Source organism: Pneumocystis murina, assembly GCF_000349005.2.
Source record: "Pneumocystis murina B123 chromosome Unknown supercont1.12, whole genome shotgun sequence".
Lineage (NCBI taxonomy): Eukaryota > Fungi > Ascomycota > Pneumocystomycetes > Pneumocystales > Pneumocystaceae > Pneumocystis > Pneumocystis murina.
Window position 1 is genome coordinate 83205 of NW_017802370.1, and position 25400 is coordinate 108604.

At 27.4% G+C, this 25400-nt stretch overlaps 15 protein-coding genes and 1 non-coding gene across 16 annotated transcripts; 8 read left to right on the forward strand and 8 right to left on the reverse strand.

Moving 5' to 3' along the window:
- Window positions 1–66: 66 nt before the first annotated feature.
- On the forward strand, window positions 67–4628 carry PNEG_02104 (calcium-translocating P-type ATPase, PMCA-type; the record flags this gene model as incomplete). The annotated part of the gene is made up of 8 exons (XM_019757738.1): window positions 67–117; window positions 272–729; window positions 775–1308; window positions 1358–1460; window positions 1516–1949; window positions 2001–3453; window positions 3504–3889; window positions 3932–4628. 8 exons carry the CDS (start codon window positions 67–69, stop codon window positions 4626–4628), a joined length of 4116 nt encoding a protein of 1371 aa, XP_019613300.1.
- A 204-nt stretch (window positions 4629–4832) lies between these two features.
- Window positions 4833–5839, forward strand: PNEG_02105 (hypothetical protein; the record flags this gene model as incomplete). The annotated part of the gene is made up of 8 exons (XM_007875896.1): window positions 4833–4953; window positions 5005–5238; window positions 5284–5314; window positions 5362–5389; window positions 5438–5503; window positions 5550–5708; window positions 5749–5778; window positions 5822–5839. The coding sequence occupies 8 exons, from the start codon at window positions 4833–4835 to the stop codon at window positions 5837–5839; spliced, it is 687 nt and encodes a 228-aa protein (XP_007874087.1).
- Window positions 5840–7386: 1547 nt separating this feature from the next.
- Window positions 7387–7830, reverse strand: PNEG_02106 (hypothetical protein; the record flags this gene model as incomplete). The annotated part of the gene is made up of 3 exons (XM_007875897.1): window positions 7387–7447; window positions 7494–7591; window positions 7648–7830. The coding sequence occupies 3 exons, from the start codon at window positions 7828–7830 to the stop codon at window positions 7387–7389; spliced, it is 342 nt and encodes a 113-aa protein (XP_007874088.1).
- Window positions 7831–8003: 173 nt separating this feature from the next.
- On the forward strand, window positions 8004–8743 carry PNEG_02107 (hypothetical protein; the record flags this gene model as incomplete). Its single annotated transcript, XM_007875898.1, has 4 exons — window positions 8004–8287; window positions 8362–8600; window positions 8644–8677; window positions 8717–8743. Exons 1-4 carry the CDS (start codon window positions 8021–8023, stop codon window positions 8741–8743), a joined length of 567 nt encoding a protein of 188 aa, XP_007874089.1. The 5' UTR covers window positions 8004–8020.
- Window positions 8744–8835: 92 nt separating this feature from the next.
- PNEG_02108 (hypothetical protein) lies at window positions 8836–11209 on the reverse strand (the record flags this gene model as incomplete). The annotated part of the gene is made up of 9 exons (XM_007875899.1): window positions 11027–11209; window positions 10898–10973; window positions 10781–10847; window positions 10317–10736; window positions 9872–10265; window positions 9616–9822; window positions 9455–9571; window positions 8981–9412; window positions 8836–8934 (listed from the first exon to the last, which is right to left on the reverse strand). The coding sequence occupies exons 1-9, from the start codon at window positions 11180–11182 to the stop codon at window positions 8836–8838; spliced, it is 1968 nt and encodes a 655-aa protein (XP_007874090.1). The 5' UTR covers window positions 11183–11209.
- A 226-nt stretch (window positions 11210–11435) lies between these two features.
- On the reverse strand, window positions 11436–12872 carry PNEG_02109 (hypothetical protein). The gene is made up of 7 exons (XM_007875900.1): window positions 12767–12872; window positions 12594–12718; window positions 12443–12548; window positions 12164–12396; window positions 11975–12118; window positions 11744–11930; window positions 11436–11694 (listed from the first exon to the last, which is right to left on the reverse strand). The coding sequence occupies exons 1-7, from the start codon at window positions 12865–12867 to the stop codon at window positions 11538–11540; spliced, it is 1053 nt and encodes a 350-aa protein (XP_007874091.1). The 5' UTR covers window positions 12868–12872; the 3' UTR covers window positions 11436–11537.
- Window positions 12873–14396: 1524 nt separating this feature from the next.
- On the forward strand, window positions 14397–15035 carry PNEG_02110 (hypothetical protein; the record flags this gene model as incomplete). The annotated part of the gene is made up of 1 exon (XM_007875901.1): window positions 14397–15035. One exon carries the CDS (start codon window positions 14397–14399, stop codon window positions 15033–15035), a length of 639 nt encoding a protein of 212 aa, XP_007874092.1.
- A 202-nt stretch (window positions 15036–15237) lies between these two features.
- PNEG_02111 (DNA-directed RNA polymerase I, II, and III subunit RPABC4) lies at window positions 15238–15587 on the reverse strand (the record flags this gene model as incomplete). Its single annotated transcript, XM_007875902.1, has 3 exons — window positions 15238–15271; window positions 15318–15399; window positions 15488–15587. 3 exons carry the CDS (start codon window positions 15585–15587, stop codon window positions 15238–15240), a joined length of 216 nt encoding a protein of 71 aa, XP_007874093.1.
- A 140-nt stretch (window positions 15588–15727) lies between these two features.
- PNEG_02112 (hypothetical protein) lies at window positions 15728–16440 on the forward strand (the record flags this gene model as incomplete). Its single annotated transcript, XM_007875903.1, has 3 exons — window positions 15728–15756; window positions 15812–15836; window positions 15889–16440. The coding sequence occupies 3 exons, from the start codon at window positions 15728–15730 to the stop codon at window positions 16438–16440; spliced, it is 606 nt and encodes a 201-aa protein (XP_007874094.1).
- Window positions 16441–16660: 220 nt separating this feature from the next.
- On the reverse strand, window positions 16661–18087 carry PNEG_02113 (hypothetical protein; the record flags this gene model as incomplete). Its single annotated transcript, XM_007875904.2, has 4 exons — window positions 16661–16685; window positions 16729–17039; window positions 17088–17442; window positions 17486–18087. 4 exons carry the CDS (start codon window positions 18085–18087, stop codon window positions 16661–16663), a joined length of 1293 nt encoding a protein of 430 aa, XP_007874095.1.
- A 793-nt stretch (window positions 18088–18880) lies between these two features.
- PNEG_02114 (hypothetical protein) lies at window positions 18881–19666 on the reverse strand (the record flags this gene model as incomplete). Its single annotated transcript, XM_007875905.1, has 3 exons — window positions 18881–19253; window positions 19282–19423; window positions 19471–19666. The coding sequence occupies 3 exons, from the start codon at window positions 19664–19666 to the stop codon at window positions 18881–18883; spliced, it is 711 nt and encodes a 236-aa protein (XP_007874096.1).
- Window positions 19667–19744: 78 nt separating this feature from the next.
- Window positions 19745–20362, forward strand: PNEG_02116 (hypothetical protein). Its single transcript, XM_007875907.1, has 3 exons — window positions 19745–19832; window positions 19873–19952; window positions 20005–20362. The coding sequence occupies exons 1-3, from the start codon at window positions 19761–19763 to the stop codon at window positions 20306–20308; spliced, it is 456 nt and encodes a 151-aa protein (XP_007874098.1). The 5' UTR covers window positions 19745–19760; the 3' UTR covers window positions 20309–20362.
- On the reverse strand, window positions 19750–22074 carry PNEG_02115 (hypothetical protein; the record flags this gene model as incomplete). Its single annotated transcript, XM_007875906.1, has 5 exons — window positions 19750–21223; window positions 21267–21428; window positions 21475–21576; window positions 21620–21754; window positions 21799–22074. The coding sequence occupies 5 exons, from the start codon at window positions 22072–22074 to the stop codon at window positions 20378–20380; spliced, it is 1521 nt and encodes a 506-aa protein (XP_007874097.1). The 3' UTR covers window positions 19750–20377.
- A 325-nt stretch (window positions 22075–22399) lies between these two features.
- Window positions 22400–24273, forward strand: PNEG_02117 (hypothetical protein; the record flags this gene model as incomplete). The annotated part of the gene is made up of 6 exons (XM_007875908.1): window positions 22400–22558; window positions 22602–22674; window positions 22712–23319; window positions 23362–23452; window positions 23495–23706; window positions 23755–24273. 6 exons carry the CDS (start codon window positions 22400–22402, stop codon window positions 24271–24273), a joined length of 1662 nt encoding a protein of 553 aa, XP_007874099.1.
- Window positions 24274–24532: 259 nt separating this feature from the next.
- PNEG_05036 lies at window positions 24533–24647 on the forward strand (the record flags this gene model as incomplete). Its single annotated transcript, XR_002139694.1, has 1 exon — window positions 24533–24647. It is a non-coding gene; the product is annotated as a 5S ribosomal RNA (ribosomal RNA).
- A 112-nt stretch (window positions 24648–24759) lies between these two features.
- PNEG_02119 (hypothetical protein) lies at window positions 24760–25395 on the reverse strand (the record flags this gene model as incomplete). Its single annotated transcript, XM_007875909.1, has 2 exons — window positions 24760–24850; window positions 24893–25395. The coding sequence occupies 2 exons, from the start codon at window positions 25393–25395 to the stop codon at window positions 24760–24762; spliced, it is 594 nt and encodes a 197-aa protein (XP_007874100.1).
- Window positions 25396–25400: the final 5 nt, after the last annotated feature.

Below are 25400 nucleotides of genomic sequence, written 5' to 3' on the forward strand. Positions count from 1 at the left end.
CTATAAATAAGTATAAAACAGGGTTTTTTGGTTTTATTAAAGAGTTATAGAGTTTTTATTAAAAAAATGGACGAAGATATAAAAAAACAAGTTCCAGTTGTTATGATTGATACATCGGTAAGTACATGCGCATATAGCCGGTAAAGATGTATTTTTTGTGTGTATATTTGTTTAGAAGAATAGTTTTATGCATTTATTGATTGATTTTTGCTATTAATAATTAAAGAAATAGAGTTTTTTCAAAAATTTATCAATTAACATATTACAATAGAATGTCCCTATATCTACATCATCGGAGGATCAAAATCGGAATGATCAGGGGTCGAGAGGATCAGATCAAAATTCATGTGTTGATTCACTTGTTCAATATGATTGTTTTACACAATGTGATACTTCTACGCAATATTTAAGTAGAAATTCATGGGACATGTCTACAGCAACATCATGTATCGCTCGTAAAGCGTTGTATTCTTACGCATTTCGTGAAATGGCATTACGTACATTAGCAATTAGAGGGTCTGGTCGAAAAGGACCTTTTGCATTTACAGCAGAACAACTTGAAGTATTAGTTGATCCAAGGAATGTTGAAATTCTTCGGATTATTGGTGGAATTGAAGGATTGTGTCTTGGTTTGCATACGGATCCTATTTTAGGATTAAATGTTGATGAAAAATGCGTTGCAAAGGAAGTAACATTAAAAGATTTAATGAGTACAGATGATTATTTAATGTTGATTGGGATTACATGATTTTCAGTTTTTAATGGATTTTATAGGTATGAAAAAATGTGCCAGGATTATAAAATAGAATGTCAAAATTTAAAATCAAAGGATAATGTTAAGAAAAAATGCATGTTTTGGAAAAAGAAAAAAATGGAATTTTCTCCTTCTAATTCCTTATTTATGAAGAAAAAGTTTTCTGAAAAAACGAATTGCATGAAATTATATTTTAAAAAGTTTTTTCATTGTATTAATATGATATATAATGCTATTTTACGAATATTGTGCTTCATTCCAAAATTAATGCTTAAGATCAAATTTATACGGGTTTTAAAGGAAGTATTTATTGGAAAATCTGAATCTTATAAGGAATTTTTAAGTCTTTATGGTGAATCGTTTAAAACGCGTATTTCAGTTTTTGGTATTAATCGTACACCTAAACGTCATATAAAGGGTATAATCCCTTTGATTTTTAATGTTTTTAAGGATTCTATTCTTATATTATTGCTTTGTTCTACTATCGTATCTTTTGGTATCGATATATACTTTGGACTTGTTCATTCTAATGATGATGAATCTTATAACTCAAAGTATATAATGCTTGTTTCATGTTACAAAAAATAATCATTAATTTTATAGTGTGGATGGAATTGCTATGTTGGTAGCAATAGCAGTTATTTCAGTTGTTAGTGCAGTTAATGATTATCAAAAAGAAGTACAATTTGAGCAATTAAATGCCAAGGTATTATTGAATTATTTCCCTTTTTTTTGTAATTCATTTTTATACTTGTTTTTAGAAAGAAAATCATGATGTTAGAGTTATACGATCTGGAAAGCCTATTTTTATTTCTGTTTATGATCTTCAAGTGGGCGATATATTACTCTTTGAACTTGGTGATCTTCTTCCTGCTGATGGAATTTTGATTGATAGTTATAATTTATGCTGTGATGAATCAAGTACTACCGGTGAATCCGATGCGATTGAAAAAGTTTCTTGTTCTGTATGTTTAGAAAATACTTCCCCTGATGTTATATTTGATGAAAAGTACGATCCCTTTATGATAAGTGGGAGTAAAGTAGTCGAAGGAACGGGAAAATATATTGTTACATCTGTAGGGCTACATTCATATTACGAAAAAATTATGGTATCTATCCAAACAGAATTAGATAGTACCCCATTGCAAATAAAATTATCTAAGCTTGCCATTGGAATCTCGAAATTTGGAATATGGTAAATATTATATATAAGAACTATTTGATCGTATGTAATAATTCCTTTTAGCGTAAGTTTTTCCTTATTTGTTATCCTTTTTTGCCGCTTTTTGGTTTATTTGGTGGATAATAAAATCACTATTTATGAAAAGGCGACAAATTTTATGAAAATTTTAATTGTTTCTATAACCATACTTGTTGTCGCTCTTCCTGAGGGTCTTCCCCTTGCTATTACTCTTGCTTTGGCATTTGCTACAAGAAAAATGTCTAAAGAAAACAATTTAGTCCGCCATTTAAGATCCTGTGAAACTATGGGTAATGTTACTACAATATGTTCAGATAAAACGGGTACTTTGACGCAAAATAAAATGACTTTGGTTGTTGGAATAATAGGTCTTTCTACACAATTTCGGGATAATTTTGATTCGGAAATTGATGAAAATACAAGTGAAATGGTCACTTTGGAAGCTTCTTCCCTTTTAAAATCATTAAACCCTTCTGTAACACAGCTTATTATTCAAAGTATTGTCGTTAGTTCAACTGCGTTTCTAGCTACAGATAAACAAGGCAAAACTTCTTTTTTAGGATCCAAAACGGATTGTGCTTTACTAGAATTTGCTCAGAAATATTTTAATATGGATGATCCCAGTATTGAAAGAGCAAAGGTAGATGTGTTACAATTTATACCGTTTAGTTCATCGAGAAAATATATGGCATCAATTATTTCTTTGCCTAATGGTGGTGCTAGATTGTATGTTAAAGGTGCTAGTGAAACATTATTGGAATATTCTTCATATGTACTTCATGAACCTTTATCGAGAAAATCGGATACTCTTTCCGTGTTGCCATTAACACAAGAAGGAAAAGATTTAATATACAAAACAATTGTTAGATATGCAACACATTCTTTAAGAACGATTGCGCTTGTTTATAAAGATTTTGACGTCTGGCCTGATCATAATTTGCAAAATTCAATAACCGGTTCAGAGATTAATTTTAATAGCATATTTTCTCAGATGATTTTTATTGGAGTGCTTGGTATTATGGATTTATTACGAGAAGGTGTGAAAGATGCTATTGAAACTTGCAAAAAAGCGGGAATAACTGTTAGAATGGTGACTGGTGACAATAAAATTACAGCTAGTGCTATTGCTAGACTTTGTGGTATATATACACCTGGAGGTATTCTTATGGAAGGTGTTGATTTTAGAAATTTAAGTTCTGAAGATATGGATATGATTGTTCCTAAACTTCAAGTTTTAGCTAGATCCACTCCTGAAGATAAAAAAATTCTTGTTACTAAACTTAAAGAATTAGGTGAGATTGTAGCCGTAACAGGTGATGGCACAAATGATGGGCCTGCATTAAAAAAAGCGGATGTCGGGTTTTCCATGGGTATTTCTGGCACTGATGTGGCCAAAGAAGCTTCCGATATTATTTTGATGGATGATAACTTTTCTTCTATTGTTAAAGCATGTGCATGGGGTCGAACGATAAATCTTGCTATTAAAAAGTTTTTACAGGTATAATTTTTCTTCTACTATTTGTAAATTAAAGTGTTGAAATATATTAGTTTCAAATAACAGTCAACATTACAGCTGTATTTCTCGTCTTCGTAACAGCAATAACAGATTCGGAAATGAGGTCTGTTCTTACTCCAGTGCAACTTCTTTGGGTCAATTTAATCATGGATACATTTGCTGCATTAGCTTTAGCAACAGATCCCCCTAATTCGACTATTTTGAATCGTAAGCCTGAGCCTAAAACATCTCTTATTACTTTTGAAATGTGGAAAATGATTATTGCGCAATCTATATATCAGCTTCTTGTTATGCTATCTTTACGTTTTTGGGGGGGTACTATATTTAGATATAATAATGAACGTGCTTATATGTTTGATACTTTGCCTACTTTGATATTTAATGTTTTTGTTTTTATGCAGATTTTTAATGAATTAAAGTATAGAAAAATCTTTTAATTTAATTTACTAACATTTCAAAGTTGTTGGAGATTAGGTAATGATGTAAATATTTTTGAAGGGATTAGATCGAATCCTTGGTATATTTTTATTAACCTTATTATGATATCGGGACAAGTTATTATTGTTTTTTATGGTGGTAAAGCATTTCAAGTCAGTCCTCTTAATTTAGAGCAATGGGGGATTTCAATATTTTTAGGTGCATTATCAGTACTTGTTTTTATCCTAGTCAGGCATATTCCTGATAGATTTTTGATGAAAATAATTCCTCTTTCTTTTAAACAGTCGCTTTTGAAATCTGATAATTCGTTTTCTAATAGTCAAACACAATGGGATCTTGCATCTTTGCAAGTTAAAGATGAATTGGTATTTCTTAAAGCTCTTAAAAATAGATATACTGTAGATTATTCCCGGAGAACTCAGGAAATGAATAGATTTTATGAAAAATTAACCCAAGCTATTCATATTACGGGTGAGGATACGGAAAAAGTTAAAGATCTTTTATCTAAGCAAAATTTTCAATTCTTTGTGACGCCTAGTCTTAGAGCTGCAACCTTAGCGCCTGCAATAATGGCAGGTTCTATTGGAGGTTGTATATCTAGTGGTTTACCACAAACTGCGGTCTTTAATGATTCATTACGTGATAGGGGTGTTGAATTATATTCATTCGCACAATCTGATAAGACAACGAATACCTTCGATCAAAATTTTGAAAAATAGTTTGTTTTTAATATTTTAAAATATAAAAGAAATATATAATTATATCGTTTTTGAAATATTATAATAATGAACATCAATAAATTTATTCATCATAGGATTCATTTGTTTTATAAAATAAAAACTCCGTTTTTATTGACTCCCAAAAGTTATCCAGGAGTAAGAAGTATTTCAGTAATTTTAAGACAAAATAAAAAATACATAAAAATGCTCGGAATTCTCTCAATTTCTTCGTTTTCAATATTTTTTGGATATAAACTAAATGATTTATTGCGCAAAAATTTTTATCTAAGTAATGAGAGAATTATAGAAACAAATATAGATTATGGTAAATTGTTATTACTGGATGAAAAATTTAAAGATTTATAAGTTAAAAAAGAAATTGAAAATTATATTGAATCACATTCTTTGACACAGTTATTACGATCAAAACCATATATTTCTGAAACAAGACCTTATTTGGATCTTTCTTTAAAATTCAAGTCATTTAATTTTACAGCAGGTCTACTTTTTGGTAAAGGGAGAATATCAGTTGCTCCATATTGTTTTTATGATGAAAAGGAAAAGGAGATTACAATTATTTTTCATTTAGGAACTCAAATATGTGGTTATGGTTAATTTAATTAAATGATATTTTGAAAAAAGTTAATATTTTTAGAAAACATTATTCATGGAGGGCTTCTTGCAACGTAAATATATATATATATATTGTTTTATTTTATTTATTTATCTTTAGATTAATAGATGAAGGATTTGCAAGATGTGTAAGTTATTTTTTTAAGAAAAAAATTCTATTTTTTTAATATTTATAGTCTTATTTGATGTTTCCTAATAAACCAAGATTTACTGCTAATCTTAATATTAATTATAGGGCTCCTGTTTGTTTTATATATATATATTCTTGAATTAATAAAATAAATATAGGCAAAGGCGAATAATTATTATGTTCTTAAAGCAAAAGTTACAAAAATGGAAGGAAGAAAGGTTTGGATTGAAGGACATATTGAAACATTAAGTTCTTATTCATTATTTTCGAATAAAGGAAATAAGCCTGTAATTATTGCGGATGCAACTGCATTATTTGTATGTTTTTCTTTATTTATTATTTTTAATTTATTTTTAGATTGAGCCTAAAAATTCTTCATTGATCAAGGTATTTATTAATAAGATTTTTGCTTTCGTAATTTATATTTTAGAAAATTATATCTATTTGACAAATTTATGTTATATTTTTTTTTAACATCTTATTTTTCTATCTAAATAAATGATATCTTTTAAAAATTTTCTTTGTATATGGTTGATTAGTTTATTTATTGTTTTAAAATGATACTTTTATTAATACAATTACTGCAAAATTGTATCTAAATTTTTGTAAAATATTAATGGTTTTTAAATTATATATAATAATGTTTATTTATGTTAAATTAACAAAAATATTTAATTTGGTGTTATCTTTCATAAAAAATTTTGTTCAATATATTAAAAAGTATATAAATGAATTAATAAAATTAAGAAACTCGATTCATTTATTAAATATATTAATCATATATAATAAAAATATTTTAAGTTATAATATTTATATTTCTGTAATTAAAGATTTTTATAAAGTTTGTCTTATTTTTTTGTTAAAAAAATAGTTTTATATATAAAATGACTTTAAAAATAAAATGACAAGCACTTTGAGAGTTTCTTCAACAATAATTAAAAGAATAGAATAGTCTGATAAATAATATTTTATGAATTAGATAAATTTGTTTTTAGTAAAATGTTTATAAATGATTTTTAAAGTTTTAATAATATTCAAATTTATCTAATTCATAAAATATATGAGTATTTAAAAACATTGCGTATTGCTCCTTAGAAAAAATAAACATTGAATTCTTATATATATGTTTTTACTATTTTTCCAAAACGCTTTAAAGAAATTAAAGTATAAACAATTGATCTTTTAAAAAAATAAACATAAAAAAATCTGTTTATATAGAAATAAAAATTTCTCTGTTTAATTATTTGTATTTTTCTTGGTTTTGTTGTGAATATAAACTAATTTAAATGCTTTATAAGTTTCAAAATGAAACATTCCTTATATATAGTCATCAATTGCAATAGAAATAAAACCTTAAAGTATATTTGTTATTTTCTGCACTGCTCATGATTAGTTATTAAACCAGAGTTTACTATTTCAAAAGATTTAAAGCCAACAACTTGTATATTTCAAGTTACAGAGTTTGGTTAGATAGTACAAGTGATATTAAAATAAATAATAATTGTAGCATTAATGTTTTTTTTACTCTAAATTTTCAGATAATGGTTATAATTAAATAAATTATATATAAAGTCCAACAGCCTGAAATGAATAAATTAAGTGCATTAGTAATTTAAAATCAAAATATATATTATAAAAATTAATCTAGATGACTATTATAAAAAAGATTAAAAAAGAATTGATATCAGCTTTGTTTAATGGATTTAATTTTTTTTGGTGCTGGATTTATTGTATTTTTTAGAAAATAATTATTAAAAAGTTAAAAAATATTAAAAAAATATCATATTTAAATTGAATTTAAATTCCTCATAAAAACTAATTATTTGAAATCTCAATATGGATATAAAAGTTATCTAGTTACGACTTCCCTTCTGTTTTTTTTTGAATTCTTGTCTTAATGTATTAGTTTTGCTAAAAATAATAAAACATGTCATTAGATATTAATATTTAAAGTTAAAGTTACATTAAAATTTCTTATTATATATATCTATATCATCATTCTTTTTTTTCTGAATATATCCTTTTTTTTGCTTCCTCTAAAGCCCATATTCTTATCCTATCATTCTAAATTCAAAATACTACATTTTTATATATATTTTTACCCTGTCTTTGGTTTATATATATAAAGAATAGTTGCTATCAACATAAATCCACCCATTCCGTATTTCCAAATTGTACGCCAATCCTGATTTTCTGTTTCCTTTGTTCATATTCGTTAATTTTCAATTATTATTATTAATTAAAAACCCAATTTACCTCCCCAAACAAGACTGATGTAGGTTCATAATATTTAGGCGTTCCTGAAGCATAACGAACCCTAGAAAACCCAGGAAAATCATCTTTTAAAAAATAGTATATTGATGTCTTATCTAAATGCCTTCGAATATACTTATATTTGGTATTTTTTATTGAAAATTGGCAAATTTTATGTAAAAACATTTATCAATTAAGATCCAAAACCTAACCCTTAGATTTTTTTCAGGTACAAAATTCTAAAAATTTTCGATCTGAGAAAAAATATTAAAATATTTAAAACTTTAATTTATATAAGAAATTACTATATAAAGTCGATTTATTTCAACTTAAATTCGCCTCCTTAAATAATTTGTAGATTTTTTTTTATTAAGTTATGAAGGAAATATGTAAACAACAAGAATTAGTTATTCCAGACAATGTCAAGGTTGATATTAAGGCACGGGTTGTCAGGGTAACGGGTCCACGTGGATTCTTAAAACAAAACTTTCAACATATTAATATTGATATTCGAAAAATACAAGCAAATCGTATACGACTTATTATATGGCATGGAGGGAAGAAACATGTTGCATGTCTTCGTACAATACGAAGTCTTATTAATAATATGATTATTGGTGTTACACAAGGGTATCGATATAAAGTAAGGATTAAACGATATATATATATATATATATATATATGAAAAATAAGAGAAAAAAATTAATAGAGATTTAGATGAGATTTGTATATGCTCACTTTCCAATTAATGTAAGTATTGGAGAAGAAGGAAAATTGATAGAAATTCGAAATTTTCTTGGTGAAAAGGTAGTACGCCGAGTAAATATGTTGGAAGGGGTTAAAGTGGAGCTTTCTAAGAGTCAAAAGGATGAAATTATTCTTGAGGGTATTTGTCTTGAAAATGTTTCACAATCGGCAGCTTCTATTCAACAAATTTGTAATGTTCGGAATAAAGAGTAAATTTCTAAAAATATATTGTATTATCTAATTTTGATACAGTATTCGGAAATTCTTGGATGGGATTTATGTTTCTGTATGATTTCTTATTTTTTTTTTTTTCTTATTTTTTTAGGCTCGTGAAACAATTGAACAAAATTAAAAATCTTAAATCATTTTTATACGATTACATGTATGAATATGTAAGATCCATTTTATTATTTTATAATAAAATATATTTTTTAAAAAGAATTCTTAATGAATTTCCCCTTCTTCACTTGATTCAATAGTATTTTTATCATCTTTATCATAATTATATTCGTTAGAATAATAATCTTTATCGCTTTTAATACGCTTTTTTTTTTAATAAATGATATAATTATATAAAAAATAGTTTTACCTTTCTATATCTTGAATCATTCTCGTTTTCACTATCATGATTTCTATATCCATTATTTCTATATCCATGATAATCTTTTGTATAATATAAATTATCATTAAATTCTCTAGAATCTGTATCTCTATTTTTTGAACTATACCTAAAATGTTTAGAACTTCGATTGCTTTTATGATAACTTTTTAAAGAAACATCTTTTTCTTTTAATCGACGTAATTGTTTTTTAAATGCTAATTCACGGTCTTCTTCAGAATCTATTGCTAAAAATTCTTCTGTATGTTCAATTCTTTTTTTTACATTAGACCATGTGTCATCTAATTGTATAGGAGGCCTAAGATGCTTTATAACATATCTTAAAGCACTAATTCTGCGTTTTCGTCGTCTCTCGTCATTTCGTTTTTCATCTTCAAGTTTTCGAAATACTCTTTCACGCAGCTATATTTTTTTTAGCAAAATTATTGTTAATGAGATTTTTACCATATTATAGACAAATGAAAGTGTACTATCTGATAATTCCGCACCTCTTTTATCTCTGCTTATTATTTCTGAAAATTGAGATAAAGATATTTTTTCATCAAAATCAATTTTTTGTTCCTTAAAAAAATTAAATAGAATTATGTAAAAATATTTATACTTACTTCCATAATACCAAGTGCTAAATTCTTTTTATGTCTCATATCTCGTTCTGCATCTTCTACAATGTCCCAAAAAAGATCTAAAGGTGTAGAACCCGATTGTCCTAACATATTTTTATATCTTATATCGTTTTTAATCATTGGATAAATTGTCATCCATTTTGTACCAGGGCCTATTTTTTTATCATGACACAAGTTTTGTAATAATTTCTAATAAAAAAAGATAAGTTTATTTTCATCTAAAAAAAAAAGTATTTACTATAAATGCTTCACGATTTTTTCTTTCTGCTCGCTGTTTTTTCGCCTTATTTTCTTGTCGTTTATTGATAAATTCCCGTTCAAGTTCCTTAATATGGCTTTCATAAACAACTAAAATATCTAAATTACTTAATATTTTGAATTTTGGATTTGTTTTAAATTCTGGATGTTCTAAAAATTTTGCTTGTGCATTTGACCAGCGAGAATATGGCTTTAATTTTAAAGATTCAAGTAATACCAAGAATGCATCCATTGCTTCTCGTTTTGCTTTCTGTTCATTCTCATTTTCAATTCTTTTTAATTCCGCGACATATTCGTCAAAAAGATGCTTTTTTTCTGCCTCATTTTCTGTAGCTCTAAATGCTGTTTCTCCATCCAAGATTTCCCGTGCAACTCTAATTTTCAATGAGCTTTTTATGTTCCTTTTTTCTTTTTGTTTCACTTACTTCCATCTTGTATAATATTTAATTTCAGGATGCATCCTTAACATACGATTAAAATCTGTCTTTAATTTTGCTAATCGATCTTGTTCTTTTTCTGATTCCTGTTTTCTCATTTCACTTATATATTTTTCAAATGTTAATTTTCTTTGAATAGGATCTTTAATTGCACGATATTGCGGTTGTTTAATTACTGCTCGCATTGTTTGTTCCCACGTCCAATCAGATGTAACCCCATTTCTTCTTAACATTTTTATAAATACCATTTCTGCTTCTTCGAAAGTTCCACATTGAAAATTTTCCTCTGTCCATGTAGTTCCTAAAGCAATTGACTGAGCTTTCCCATCCGGTCCAGCAACCAACATTTCTTCTCTTAATGTTAATTGCTTTTCGTCTCCTTTCTTTTTTTCTTCATCTAATTTCATTCTAATTATCATTATTCTTTTTCTCTTCAAATATTTTTTTTCTACTCTTTTTTTGCATTTAAAGACTCTATAACTTTCTTACACTCCTCTGGCATATCCCAAACAGATTCTCCTGTAAAAAATCCAATATTATTCATAGAATTCCTTTTTTTTCTCATTTACCTGATTTTTTATTATACCAATATTTCCGGCCTCCTGGTGCTGTATATTCTCTCCAATTCAGCTGACCAATAGCTATCTAACCATTCATTAAATCACCTATTTACCTAATTTTCTCTCAAAAAAACATACTTCTTCTTCTGTTTTAAGTTCATCTGGTTTTTCCCATACTGACGTTGTTCCATCACTCCAATAAATACGTCCATCAGGTGCTTTATAAGCCTCCCATTTAGAACCCGTTGAATCCGACGCCTTTATTGGTTTCGGCTGCCAAGGAGGTGCTGACATAGTCTTTATCTTTAATTTTTAATATTTTATTAATATTTTTTGGTGAAAAAAATTATTCGAGAAAAGTGGAGAATCTTTGATTTCTTTAAAAATTCTTAAGTCTTTATTTGACCCTTATTTCTTCTAAGATGATCAATGATTTGATTCTATGAAATAGAAAAAATATTTTATAGAAGATGATTTGTGAATATGTTTTTTTTTTTTGAAAAATAAAAAGATATTTTTTGTAAAACGTTTTTGAAAATAAGTGCAGTCGATTTATTAATAAAAGAGATTGTATTTTGTCTGATATTTTTTGTTTTTTTTTTGAAATATATGAAATAATAGATCATATTGTATTATCGATTTGATAAAATTATGAAGCTTTTTCTTTAAGTTCATTAGATGATGTAGGTGATTTTAAAGAATGAGTTGTTTTAGATATAGGAGATTTTATTTCTTTTTTTTGTGGTATGTTTTGATTCAATTTATTAATAATTGTTAATGCCTGAGCGACCATTCCATTAATATCACTAACGATATTTAAATATTTAAAGATATATGATTATTAAGAATTATTACTTGAGATTTGCAGGAACAACGATACTTGTACTTTCTTTAGCTATGTTTCCGAAAGCAGTTAAATATTTTTCGGCAATTCTTAAATTAATTGCATCTGTTCCCATTGGATTTTCCGAGAGAACAGATGCAATCGCTGAAATGCCTTTTGCTGTTGCCTCAGCCTTTAAAAGAATTGCTTCTGCTTCACCTATAAATAATATTAAATTGTTAAAAAATATTTTTGTAAATTACCAGTTGCTTTATTAATACTTTCCTGTTTAATAGCTTCACTATTAAGTATCTGACTTTGTTTTTGTCCTTCAGCAATATTAATGCAGGACTGTCTTTGACCTTCTGATTCTAATATTTCTGCCCTTTTAGAACGTTCAGCTGAGACTATAGGCTTTTTGAATATTTTTTATAATGGCAAAAAAATACAACCTTGCCTGTGCATTGCTAATAATACATTTTGGGGAGGATGAATATCTCTAATTTCATATCTTAAACATTTGATACCCCAATCTTCTGCTGCCTCATTAATTGCTTCTGTAATATTAATATTTAGCATCTGACGTTCTTTTAAAACATGATCAAGAGCTAATTGACCTATTTCCGATCTCATTGTCGTTTGTGCTAGTTGAGCGACTGCATATTCTGCATCTTCTACTCCATAACTTTACAAATAATTAATTTTAAGAAGAAAATTAAAATATTCAATACCATGCTTTGTACGGATCTAGAATTTTGACATATAGAACTCCATCTAATTCTAGTGTTACATTATCTAATGTGATAGCTGACTGTGATGGAATTTCCATGGCAATTTCTACTTAAATTAAACATTTTATTTATTGAAAAAAAAAAAGAAAACCTTTCAGGGATTTAACATACTTGATTTTATCTAGAAATGGTACTAAAATAGCTAATCCCGGGTCAAGAATTCGATAAAATTTACCCATTCTCTCTATAATCCAAGCTTCTTGTTGAGGCACAAATCTAATGATAAAAAATTAAAAAAAGTTTCATATATCATCATATGAGTACTTGATAATAGTATTTTTTGGTAATTTTTGCCTCTTAAAAAGATTTAAAGATGTTTGATTAAATTTTCTTTTGGGTATATCTGAATAACCCCGAATATTCATAAAAACATATTTAAAAGATTGAGTATGTACTTTTTGAAGATTTCCTAAATGAAACCCTCTATTTCTATATATATATTGAATAAAAAAATTCTTGACTCCAAAATTTCGTATCATTATATTTTCAAAAAATTATACTTTTTAAGTTATCTAATCCAAATAATTATTAATAAATGATTTAAAAACTCTTAATATTATGTTCTTTTATACAAAATAATTTCTATTAAAAAATTTCACAGGTTATGTACGTTATGAAATTTCACTACGAAAAATATATGATATTTAAGAAAAAAAAGGCAATATATTTTCCATAAAATATAAGTATTTAATGGATGTTATTTTATTGATGAAATGGCGGGTTGATGATTGAAATTTTTATATTTTTTTTTTGGAGTTTTTTTTGAAAAAAACCTTTATAAATGTATAATAATTTTTTTATTATTTTTTATTTTTAAAAAATAATAAGTATTTTTTGATTTTAAATAACAGATATTCTTATATGGAATTTAAATATATTCTGAATTTTAAATATTTTTTTATTTACTATTTGTGTATGAAATAGGATTTTTAGGAATTAAATAGATTTATATTTGTTGGGTTAGTTTAACTTAATTACATGTATATATTTAAAAATATTTAAATATTTTAGTGATTATGAAATTAAATAAAAAAGAAGTTTTACATTTAAATTATATATATAACAATTATAATTGATATGTTTTTTATCAATTTTTTAAACTGTTTGTCAATATCAAGAACTTTTATTAAAAAAATATGATTATTTATTAAATTATAAATAATTTAGTAAACAATCACATTTTTTTAATAAAAGTTCTTTATAAATTAACAATGGTAAGGAAAAAATCATTTTTTATTTATCTATCATCTAGAAATTTAACAAGAGATAATCATTTTTTAAAAAAAGAATGATAAAATCACTATTTCCTATTTTTTTAATCCATATTACTTAATAAATACTTTTAATTCTATAATATATAAACATTTTTTTCAACTTATTCATAAAAAATAGAAATTTCATAATTTATTAAAACAGATATCACTAATTATGAAATTCAACCAATAGACACACACATTTTCATTATTTTTTTGTTTTTATTGATTTTTTACTTTTAATTTTTTTAAACAATTATAATTTTATGATAATTGATAGGCAAAGATAAAGAAAGCCATATTAAAAAACACTTAAAAAATAGTAAAAAGAAAGATATTTATATATTTTTCGTTATTCTAACATGTTTTTATAGATTCTTTTGAAGGTCTTGTTTCTTTTTGAAAAAAAACTATTAACTTTGGTTTATTTAGTGTTAAACTTTATTTATATTAGATATCATAAGATAGAGACCTTGATTAATCCTTTTTTCTAATTGTCAATTGATTTAAGTGTAATGGGAAAATTATCTTGTGAAAGATTGGTTTTTTTATCTATTTTTGTTAGGAAAAAATATATGATTTATCCACAAATCAATTCTATCAAAAAAAATCAATATATTTTAAATACAGCAAATTTAATAATGAATTTTCATCCTATTCTCAACTTTAAAGGTTTCTGTTCTAAAAAAATTACACCAAAGGAAAAAAAGGCTTTTATACAAACTATATATCTCGAACTTATTAAGTTACATCCAACATTCCTTCTTATACAACAAAACAATGTTAGCGCAGAAGCATGGAAATATATAAGAAGAAAATTGTATGGTTTAGGTGCTAATATTAAGGTTTTACGAATTCGATTATTTATACGTGCTTTACAAGCAGCATTTAAAGATTTAGAAAGTAAATCGTTAAACAAAGATGCTTCATTACAATCGAAAATAGAAGATTTGAAGGCTTTAAAGGAAATGGTTGTTGGTCCTATAGCAATTATTACATTCTCCTCTTGTATAGAGCCATCTTTTTTAAAACGTGTTATATATTTAATTGATACAAGTAATGGACAGTTTTTACTTTTATGTGGCTTTTTTGAGGGAAAATTCGTGAATACTAAGGAACTTTTGTATATCAAAGAAATACCAGATCGTTCAGTATTACATACACAATTGATTTATTCATTAATGTTTAAATCAAACGAACTTATTCAAACTCTTGAATATTCTTCCGAAGTATTAACTTTGATACTTCTAAAAAACAACAACTATAAACATATTGAATGATACATTTTTGACATTTATAGAATTTCTAATTTGGACTTTGATAAATTTCATGACAAATAATCAATATGGAATCTTATTTTCAAAATTATTTACGAATCGGTTTTCATCTCAATCATCAACTTTTTAAAGGTATTAATTTAGTTTTTATTAACATCATCAAATATATACATTTTATTTTTGAAGAAAAAAAATACAATAATCACTACCTAGCTTCAAACTGGATCATTCTTTTTGTTCTAAATTTCACTAAGCCAAATTATTAGGTTCAATTATCTATCAAACCTTTGCTTATACATCACACGGTGACCACACTCACGACATCGAATTACTTCTCTTGCTTGGATTTGATTGATTGCTCCACAATCTTGAAATAAATTAGTTTAAAATGCTTTAACCATAATGTTAAAGGCATTTTATTTTTTTCTTGACATTTGGATTATTAATTATATTACCTGCACAAAGATATGACATCTGAACTGAACGTGCAGCAAACTGTGCAGTTCCAATAGGTTGATCTGCTAATATAGAAGGCTTATATGTATCTTTCTGCATTTCTGAAGAGGGTTATAGCTTTTTTAATGATAAAAGATGTTTTTTTATGAAAAATGGTAATTATCAATATTTTTTTAGGGTTACATATTTATATTTTAGCCTCACATTTCTAAATAGTCTTAAATTGAAAAATTTAAAACATGACAGATGTCTGGAAATCTGTAGGAAAGTAGGTTTTGTTTTTATTAAGAGATAATCCTTTTTTTCTGGCTAAATTTGCATAGTTATTGGTGTAAATATTGTAAAACGGTATTTCCAAACAATTTGTTGGAAATAATAAGAAGGGACTTATAAAGAATAGTTTGTACGTAATGACTCGTTTACGAAGAAGAAGCATGAGGCTTCAGACCGTCATCAGGGCTCTTTAAAACGTTTTTTACGAGATTTGGACAAAAAAAAAGAAAAGGAAGAAAAGGAAAAAAAGGCGGTCCAAAAGGAACTAGATAGAATATCAGGAGTAACAGGACTTGGGACACGTTCTATTGATGTAGCTTCTCCGAAAAAAATAACAAAAATTCAAGCTAAAAAGGCAAAATCTACATCATATAAATCAACAACAATATTACCAATAGATATCAAAGAAACTATTGGAATAGTGGGTTCATGGGAGATTGTTCCTCCTGAAGAAAAGAAGAAAGATTTAAATGAGACGGAAAATATATTACCGTCTGATTCTTTATTAACCATATCAACTTCAGTTCGATTAAGAGAAGATTATGAGGATTTAAGATCATTCAAGATTAAAGAGAAAACCCTTCCATTAGAAATAGATGAAAAAACAACTGAGGAGGATACATCTGATTTATTTAAAAAGAGAAAATTTGTGACAAATAAAAATCTGAGGAAAAAATAATAAAAATTATATTTTTTAAAATCTTTATAATACATAATTCATACATTTGAGTGTACAAAAGATATTGGCTTTTCTAAAACCATACATAGAATAGGTAGGATTTAATTTAAAAAATGCAAATGATTTTTGATACAAGTTTTCGAACATCATGATATTTATTAGAATGCAGAAAAGTTAATCTATATATGTTTTAAATGTATAATGAAATCCGAATCATATATCATAGTATATCTCTCGTTTTTGTTCTAAAGAAAAAATAAATAAATAAAAACAATAGAAATGATTTACCGAATGAAATCAATGATTTTCCATCCTCTAGTTTCATTATTTAAAACTTCATCTGGAAACTTAGTAAAAGCAGTAGTATAGGTGACTTCTTGAATAAAATCCTCATTTCCAGCAACCAGTTCTTTAGTTTTTGCGTTTTTATAAAGATGAATTTCTTGTGCTCGAAAAGAAATGACAAGACATGGTATGTCATTAGGTGAAAGAACGCGATATGAAACAACGTCAACTCCACGAATATCTAATACTTTCCCATCAGAAATTAATCCCTGTGAAATATATTCTTTTGCTGTAATAAGCCATATTTGATAAGACTATATATATTTAAAAATAAAAAACAATCAGATACAATATATTCTTACTGCTTCGCTTAGCCATAACTTTAGTGTTTGAAAATCTCCTTTAACATATGCTTCTACCAGTTCAGGGAGTATATATTCTCTTAATTCTTGTAAAAAGGATTCTATCCGAAAACTTGGATCTATATTTTTAAGAAGTCGAGCCACTTTTGCCGCTTCGTTTTCCGAAAAAAGTTTATACCAAACGTTTTTTATACTTGTCAATATAGCTTTTGTCATTTCAATCACCGGATTTTCTGAACGATAAAATAGTCGTTGCCAATTATCAAAATAATTAAATATCCATGCATTATTTCTAAATCTTCTCCATGATTCTTTCCAAGCAGAGTCCTTGTATATAATTATTTTAAGATCCGTACTATGGCTTGGTCAATATGAAAAGATTAAGAGAAAAAAAATACTTTGGATTTTCCTTAAACATTTTTTGGTCTGATCCAATATTTTCTTTATTTTTTGATTTTCTTACTTGTCTTCGTGTCTTTTTATCTATATACCCTGCATAATGAGAACTATCTCCGTCATGAATCGCTTGTTTAACAGACTCAGTAACCGATTTATAAATTTTATTTTTCCTGATAGGATCCGTTGCAGCTGAAATTGCATTTGCTGTCATAGAAGTCCCCTTTCTTGCTAATTTAATAGGTGCGCTTTCCCATGCTGCAACTACACTATCTCCAATTATTTGACCAGCTTTTTTCAAAGTTTGATTAGAAATATTTCCTGCTACATCCGCACTTTTTTTAGCCACATTATACGCTTCAACTGCCTTCTTATATGCCTCAGATTCACCTAATCTTCCTGACTTATCTTGAAGTGCTTTAACAGATTCTTGAAACTCTTTTGATTTTTCAAGTTCTGATTTAACTGTATCTATAAAGACATGAAAAGGATTCTTATAACCCCCTTTATCATCCTGAAGACTTGGTATAGATCTATGGAAAGAATGCACTTGTATAGATGAAATATATGGATTTTTAAGTATAAAAAAAGGCCATATATTCATAGGATTAAGATATAAAATCTCTTCAAAAGAATTATAACATCTAAGATACCTATAGAAAACATATCTATTTCTTTTCATTATGTTTTAAGTCCTCTGGATCCAAAAATCTTAATAAAATATTTTTAATCTTTTTTTTTGACGTTAAAAAAATCTAGATAAACGAAATTTCGTAAGTCAAAAAATTGTAAAGATAAAGTTCATATTCGCATATCATTTAAGTATTATTTGACAGATGAACCTATTAATGTTGAATATAAGAATTTATATTTTCTTTTTTTTTTTTTGAAAAAAAAAGAAATAAAGCAAGTTTTATTTTTTTTCAGTTTATTTTAGAAAATAGTATTTCGTTATTAATATAAATTGTCCAAGTATTAGAGATCCTATATGATTTTTAAATTGAATCATTTTATTTTTTTCTTTTTTGAATTGTTTTATAAAAAATTATTAAACCTATTTACTTTTAAAGATTAATTCTTATGTTCTTTTATATTATCTTGACGTTAAAAATAGAAATAACAATACCTTAGTGCCTTTCTAAAAATAAACTTTTTAAATAAAATATATTCCTAGCATGTCGAAATAATTAATATATTAATTAGAAAGTTTTTTCTTTTTGAATAAAAAAAATATTAACTTGATATATTTTCTTCGACTTTTCTTCTTATATAAAATTGAAATTTATATGATATTAAATATTTTTTGAAGAATTCAAAATCTATAAAATATGTTTAGAAAGAATATATCAAAATATTTAAATAAAATATCCTACATATCTGAAACTTTTATAAAGATACTACTCTTCTCTTTCATCACTTCCACTTGTATAAACGATCAATTTTTGATCTGTTGTTTCAATAGAGGAGGTTGTAATGACTGATTCTGGAAATTCGCCCGCTTTTTTATTTTTTTTAGGTGACATATTTGATAAAATATTATTAGATTCACCCGTATTTTCTGCACTTTTTATATTATATTGATCTTTCGATTCTGAATCGTTTTGTTTCGAAAGGCTATTCTTATTTTTCTTAAGAATAACACCTTTCAACGTCATTTCCTTCATCTTTTTTAATGGTCTCTCATTAATTTCTGGAGATTTAGAAATTTCCGTTGCTGACCATGAACGATATATAGATTGTTGAATCGATTGATCGAATTGTTCTCTTTCTCTATTTCATATTATTATATATAAAAAACCCCATCTTCAAAACATTCCTTCTAAAAACTTTCAAACCCTCTTCAACAAGCTTTTTTGCCTCTTTTTCTACTTGTATTTTTTCTCTTCTTAGTCTATCTAAAAAATCAATTTCCTCATCATCTAACGTCCGGATCAAGTTTGCTAAAAAACATTAACCATTTTCTCTATAATATCCTTCTATTACTCACATAATTTCCATGATTCCTGATACTCTTCCTCCTTTATAATCCTATTTGCTTGCAATTTTTCATAAAGCGACCGATGGTCCGGTTGTGGCTCGTTTTCAACCGGATTTTTTGCAGCCTGAACCCTACGTTCTGCTTCTTCCCATTCCTTACTTCTTTTAGATGTAAAACGGGGAAAATCCCCTTCCAATCTCTTCATTTCTTCCTTATCTTAAAAATGAGGTGCTTAGGCGGGCACTTGGTTCCATAGCAACCATTTTGTCGGTTATTAAACTTAAAAATCATGAACTGCCATGAATGACCAAAAATACCAAGAAAAAGTGCCAGATTTATGGGATGAATGGGAAAACGAAAACCGAATAGTGGTATGTCCTCTTTTCCCGCTTTTTTTTGCTAATTTCTAAGGGATTTCCCAATGATAAAGCAGATTTATCTTGTAACAAAAAAACAACCCATGAAGATAATGTGCGCCTCTGGAAAGAAGCGTAAATATATCTTGTTTTTATATGTTTATTATTTTTTTCTGAGGAAATATAGTAATCAACAAGTTCCAGATGTAGAAATCTTAAATTCACCGCGAACAGTATATAAACCATCTCTTAAGATCCTTAGGCGTTCTGTTGATCATTTATATAATTCATCTGCTTCTACTGTATTGCCCCAGAAACCCATATCTACTGAATCGGAACAAGGTCAGCGAGAAAAAGAACAGCGATATAGAGAAGCTCGACAGAAAATTTTCGGTGTTTCGTCCACAAAAAAAGACCTGTATATACCTGTCCGATCTCCCATTGGACCCCTCTTAGGAGAAGGATTTGTCAAGGAAAAAGATCAAATATAACGTTTATTTTATTTTTCTTTGTGTATTTTATAATAAGAACTTATTTATGACGGAAATTGACTTAGTAATTTAAGGTTTATGAACTTGTGTAAACGTTCCTCCCTTAAACCAGTCATTTGATTCAGTTGTTTTGGGTGCTGATAATAATTCCGGATTGATTAGCTGCATGCCAACATTACTACCAAAAACAACACTACTTGCTAAACCACTTGTTGCTGTTCCACTATTATGACTGAATGATGCAAAATGTTTTATAGCCTTGCCCACTTTTGCTTTAGAACGACTGTCTATAATGGGTGCTCTGATTCGATATTGCCCATCTTGTCCAATCATACCCATACCTTCCATTTCATCATTAATACTCACTTCTAATTCTTGCTTGCCAAATGCTAATCTATTTTGCTGTTTTCTGAGTTCTGTCATTTGATATCTCTCCTTCATTGCTCGCATACGTCGTCCACCACGACGCTTTTTTATTGCATCATTTGGTGCAGGCAAAGCCTTTACAGTTTTAGATGGATTTGGCTGTGATAACTTGTCCAACCGTTTTTCAATATACTCTCTTAAAGAAGCGCCAATAGATCCATCTGGACTTTGATGTAATCGATCTACTCGAGATGCTAAGGCAATTTTCGAACTAATAATACGTAATGCCTGTTTTCTTAAATCAGGAGGAACTTTTTGTAAAATTTCTGAATGAAAAAGAAAACCCTGATGTCGAATACCAATAGTACTTGAAAATCCTGTTTGACTTTGACGTTTTGCACCTAATGCCGAAATATTACATCCTGGCATTCGAACCAGACCTGCTAAACCACCTGCTACACTTATAAGCTTTGCTGCAGTGGTAGATCCTACTATAGCCAATAAATTTGGCGCAATCAAATTCATTCTAGATTGAACATATTCAAGAATCTTTTTCTGTCAGAAATATTTTTTTATTATATTTCTTTTTCACCTTTTTTTTCGCACTCTCTAGTTCCAGTGTTAAATCACATGCTTCAAACACCATATCGAGTTTATTTTGTTGCAAAAGAGTTCCTTCAGATGTAGAATTTGTAACAGTAATCACCATTACTGTTGCTGACGGGAGATGTGATAAATTTACTTGCGTAATATCCTGTTTTTTTATTAATTCTTTTTTATTATATGGAATTAAAAAAAACCATTTGATTACCAATAATTCGTACTGTTTTTGCATAATCTAATGGGTTAACAACTAGAGATTCAAGTTCAGGAAATCTTTGTGAATAGTTATCTCGAATGAACTAAAATTGTTCATCATCCACACTTAACTAATAATTTTTATACTTTGTTGATTGTAATAATTTCATTATCTATTTCAACCGCAAGATTATTAGAGTCTACTATCAATTGATATTCAGGATGATCTTCAATATTTCCTTGAAAAGATAATGTTTGGTTCTTGCTATAAGCATCGATTTTCTAGCTCTTGGTAAATTTCTTTTCTTGATCAAAAAAAAACGCACATTTAAAATATTAATCATAAATTCCGACTTTAACAAAGTATGTACATTAAATAGCTTCTTTGTACTACTTAATTGAGTTTTTTCAGTGCCATTCTTTTCTGTTTTTCTAGAATTTTTGGTGATACCTGATGAATTCCTATCTTCATGAGTTTTCAACGTCATTTCACCATTCGAAAAAGAAAAAGCGCCTTCTAAAGGCTTCTGAATTTTCTCATCTACGTCATCTACATCGCTCTGGTCGAAAACCTCATGCAATAACTCATCTGCAAGATCCATTTCAAACCTCGTTTTTTCTGAACGTTTGAAGAGCCCGATCAACGTTAAAAAAATGATAAAATTTATGATGGACAAAATACGAGGTAAAAAGGAAGATTAAAGAAGATAAAAAGGACATTTTCAGTATATAATTGTATCATTTGTCCCAGATTTTTTTTTCAATTTTTTTTTTGCATAAAAATTGGATTATTTAAAATGAATAAAAGTAATGAGCAAAATAAGACAAAAAAACAAATATTTTCTGGTAAGATATATATGTTTTTTATATTTTTTTTATATTTTGTAGTGGGTAATACTTTTTTTTTTGGAAAAAAAGGCTTAGATAATGAAGGAGAATTTAAAAAAATCTGAAATACAGGAAAATAAGAGAGATGAGTGGATGTTATTACCAAAGGACACCAAAAACGATGATGATTTTAGTTTTTTAATAGGAAATTCTAAAAAGAATATTAAATTGACCCAAAAACCTGTAAAAAATATAGAAGTATCTTTTTTTTAAGGAAAAAAAAATAGCTTATAAATAATAGTCTAAATGGGAATTTAATGAACCGGAACAACAAAATATATCACAGGAGATTCCTAAAGAATGTAGAATAGCTTGTTTATATTTTTTCTATATTTTTTAATTAGAAAATAGTAAAACCTTCTTATACTATTGGTGATGCAGGATCTTCATGGAGAATGATGAAACTTCAAAAAATATATGAAATTGCTTCAGAAACTGGTAAAAGTGTAGATACGGTTGCACTTGAAAGATACGGGAGTCTTGAAGCTTTTGATGAAGCACGTGAAGAAAGAGAAGAATTAGATCGTCGAAAAAAATATGGACCATCTAAAGAAAAGGTCACAGGATCACTTTATAAACAGCGTCAAGATTTAAATGCATCAAATTATAAACAAGATTCTAAATCTAGTTTGTCTTTATCCAATTCTACTATTGTTACACATTCTACTCTTAATAAATTACAAGCAGAGATTATAAAAATGCAAATGCGTGGTGATAGCAATTCTTCTGAGCTTCAAAAACAATATGAGATTGCAGTTTCTATATTTGAAACACAAAATGCGGGAAAAGATACTATTTCAACTAATATGAATATTATGAATAAAAAATCATCAATAGTTGATCCAAATAATATGACAATAGAAGATATGGTAAAAGAAGAAAAAATGACGAGAAATCAAAACTATAAACGGCAGTATAGGCAAATGGCAGAACAGATTATTCGAGATCCTGATTTTAAAGTATATAAAAGTCAGTAATAAAATTGTTATTAAACATATTAGGATGATTTAGATTATTATGATGAAAATGCTGAAAAACTTTCAAAACGAATTCAGAGGAGAGAAATTGATTTTAGAAATATGTCTATTTCAGGTATGAAATTTAATTGAAGAATGTTAATCTTTCTATTTATAGATTTTCAAAGAACGCAAAAAATTCTTGATACATGCCCTTTATGTCATCAAGATTCTTCTCCACCTATAGCACCTATAATATCTATAGGAACTCGTGTTTATCTATCTCTTCCTTCTCCTCCAGAACTTGCAAAATATCATGCATTAATTGTTCCTCTGCATCATAGAATTAATACACTTGAATGTGATGATGACGAATGGGATGAAATTAGAGTAAGAATTTCTTTAATTTTATAAGGAAAGTTCTTATGTTTCGGGCAGAATTTTATGAAATGTTTGATTAGAATGGCAGATGAACGAGATCAAGATGTGATTTTTTATGAAAATGCTTCTGCGCCTCATCGGCGTATGCATACTGCTATTGAAGCAGTTCCAGTTCCACGAGATGTTTCTGCTCAAGCTCCTGCATTCTTTAGAGAAGCCATTCTTTCTTCAGATGAAGAATGGAGTCAACATCAAAAAATTATTGATACTTTAGCTAGAGCCAAAAAGGGACTTGGAAAAATGGCCTTTAGACGTAGTATGACTAAAGAAGCTCCTTACTTTCATGTTTGGTTTGAATTGGATGGAGGTATAGGACATATTGTCGAAGATTTAAGCAAATGGGGTAAAGGTGATCAATTTTCACGACAAGTATTTGCAACGATGCTTGATCTGGATCCAACTATATGGAGAAAACGTGGACGATGGACAGGTGAACAAGGTCCAAGGGAAAAGGCATTTATTCATGCCTGGGAAAAATATGATTGGACTCAATCAATTTATAATGAAAATTCTTAAACATAATATATAGATACTTAATAGCACACATTGATAGAATATATATTGGGATAATTTAATGGGAAAAAACTCCAAATTATATTATATTATTTTTTTTTAGAAAAGTCTCACTATAAAATTGATCTAAAAGAAAAACCCTAACAAGTAGAAATCTAATATTAAATAAATAATCAGTAATATTACATATTATTTCCTATTTAAATTCTTATTTTATCTTTTTTATATCTTTATAAGTTATTTATAAATTACTTAAGTAGTTACGGCCATACCTCAGAGAATATACCGTATCCCGTCCGATCTGCGAAGTCAAGCTCTGAAGGGCGTCGTCAGTACTATAGTGGGTGACCATATGGGAATACGACGTGCTGTAGCTTTTTAATAAATTCAAAGAATTTATTTAAGAATAAATAACTAATATATAATTATAATTATCATTTTAAAATGAAAAGAACCAATGTTCTATAGTTTTTTAAAAACATTAAATTTTTAAACTTTTTGTAAATATCCTTGTTGAATTAACCCTTCTACATCTGATTGTCGTAGAAAAAACTGACTATTTTTATTTAATGTAATCGCACTATTATATATTATAAGTAACAAATAATATTTATATATTTACCCATATTCTGTTTGAATTTCTCCAACATCTTGAAGCACACGTATATTAATATAAAGATCTTTAGGTGGTTCTAGATCACCATTAAAATCAATTCCCATCCATTGACTTTTAAAATGAGTTAATAAAGTAATATATTTTCTTAAATATAAATGTTCATCAGGACTTAATGATGTTGCAATCCATGGTATATTGAAAGGATTTATTTCAAACCAAGATATATGATTTAAACGATTAAGACGTGTGTGATGATAAGCCATTAGACATCGTTTATTACGAAGTTGACAAAGATGTTGAATCAATAAGTGAGTGGCAATTCCTGGGTTTTTAGAATGAGAAAATTCAGGTCCACCATGAATTGTTAACAGTTCTTTAGATGCTTCATTCAAAGCATCTGTTTCTTTAAAAATAGACTGAATTAGGTCGGTTTGATAATGAGGGAGTTGATTAAGATGCTGTGTTCGTTTTGCATCAAGAATTAATTTAGTTGCTAAGTCGCCAAACATTTTAT

What these genes read in the sequence shown, in the direction of transcription:
- PNEG_02116 (XM_007875907.1), top strand. Translation starts at nt 19,761, where the DNA reads ATGAATGACCAAAAATACCAAGAAAAAGTGCCAGATTTATGGGATGAA. An exon ending in AAAACGAAAACCGAATAGTG is followed by an intron (nt 19,833 to 19,872) that starts GTATGTCCTCTT and finishes CTAATTTCTAAG; the next exon opens with GGATTTCCCAATGATAAAGC. An exon ending in GTGCGCCTCTGGAAAGAAGC is followed by an intron (nt 19,953 to 20,004) that starts GTAAATATATCT and finishes GAGGAAATATAG; the next exon opens with TAATCAACAAGTTCCAGATG.
- PNEG_02109 (XM_007875900.1), bottom strand. Translation starts at nt 12,867, where the DNA reads ATGAATATTCGGGGTTATTCAGATATACCCAAAAGAAAATTTAATCAA. An exon ending in CTAGATCCGTACAAAGCATG is followed by an intron (nt 12,397 to 12,442) that starts GTATTGAATATT and finishes TTATTTGTAAAG; the next exon opens with TTATGGAGTAGAAGATGCAG. An exon ending in GTTGTTCCTGCAAATCTCAA is followed by an intron (nt 11,695 to 11,743) that starts GTAATAATTCTT and finishes AAATATCGTTAG; the next exon opens with TGATATTAATGGAATGGTCG.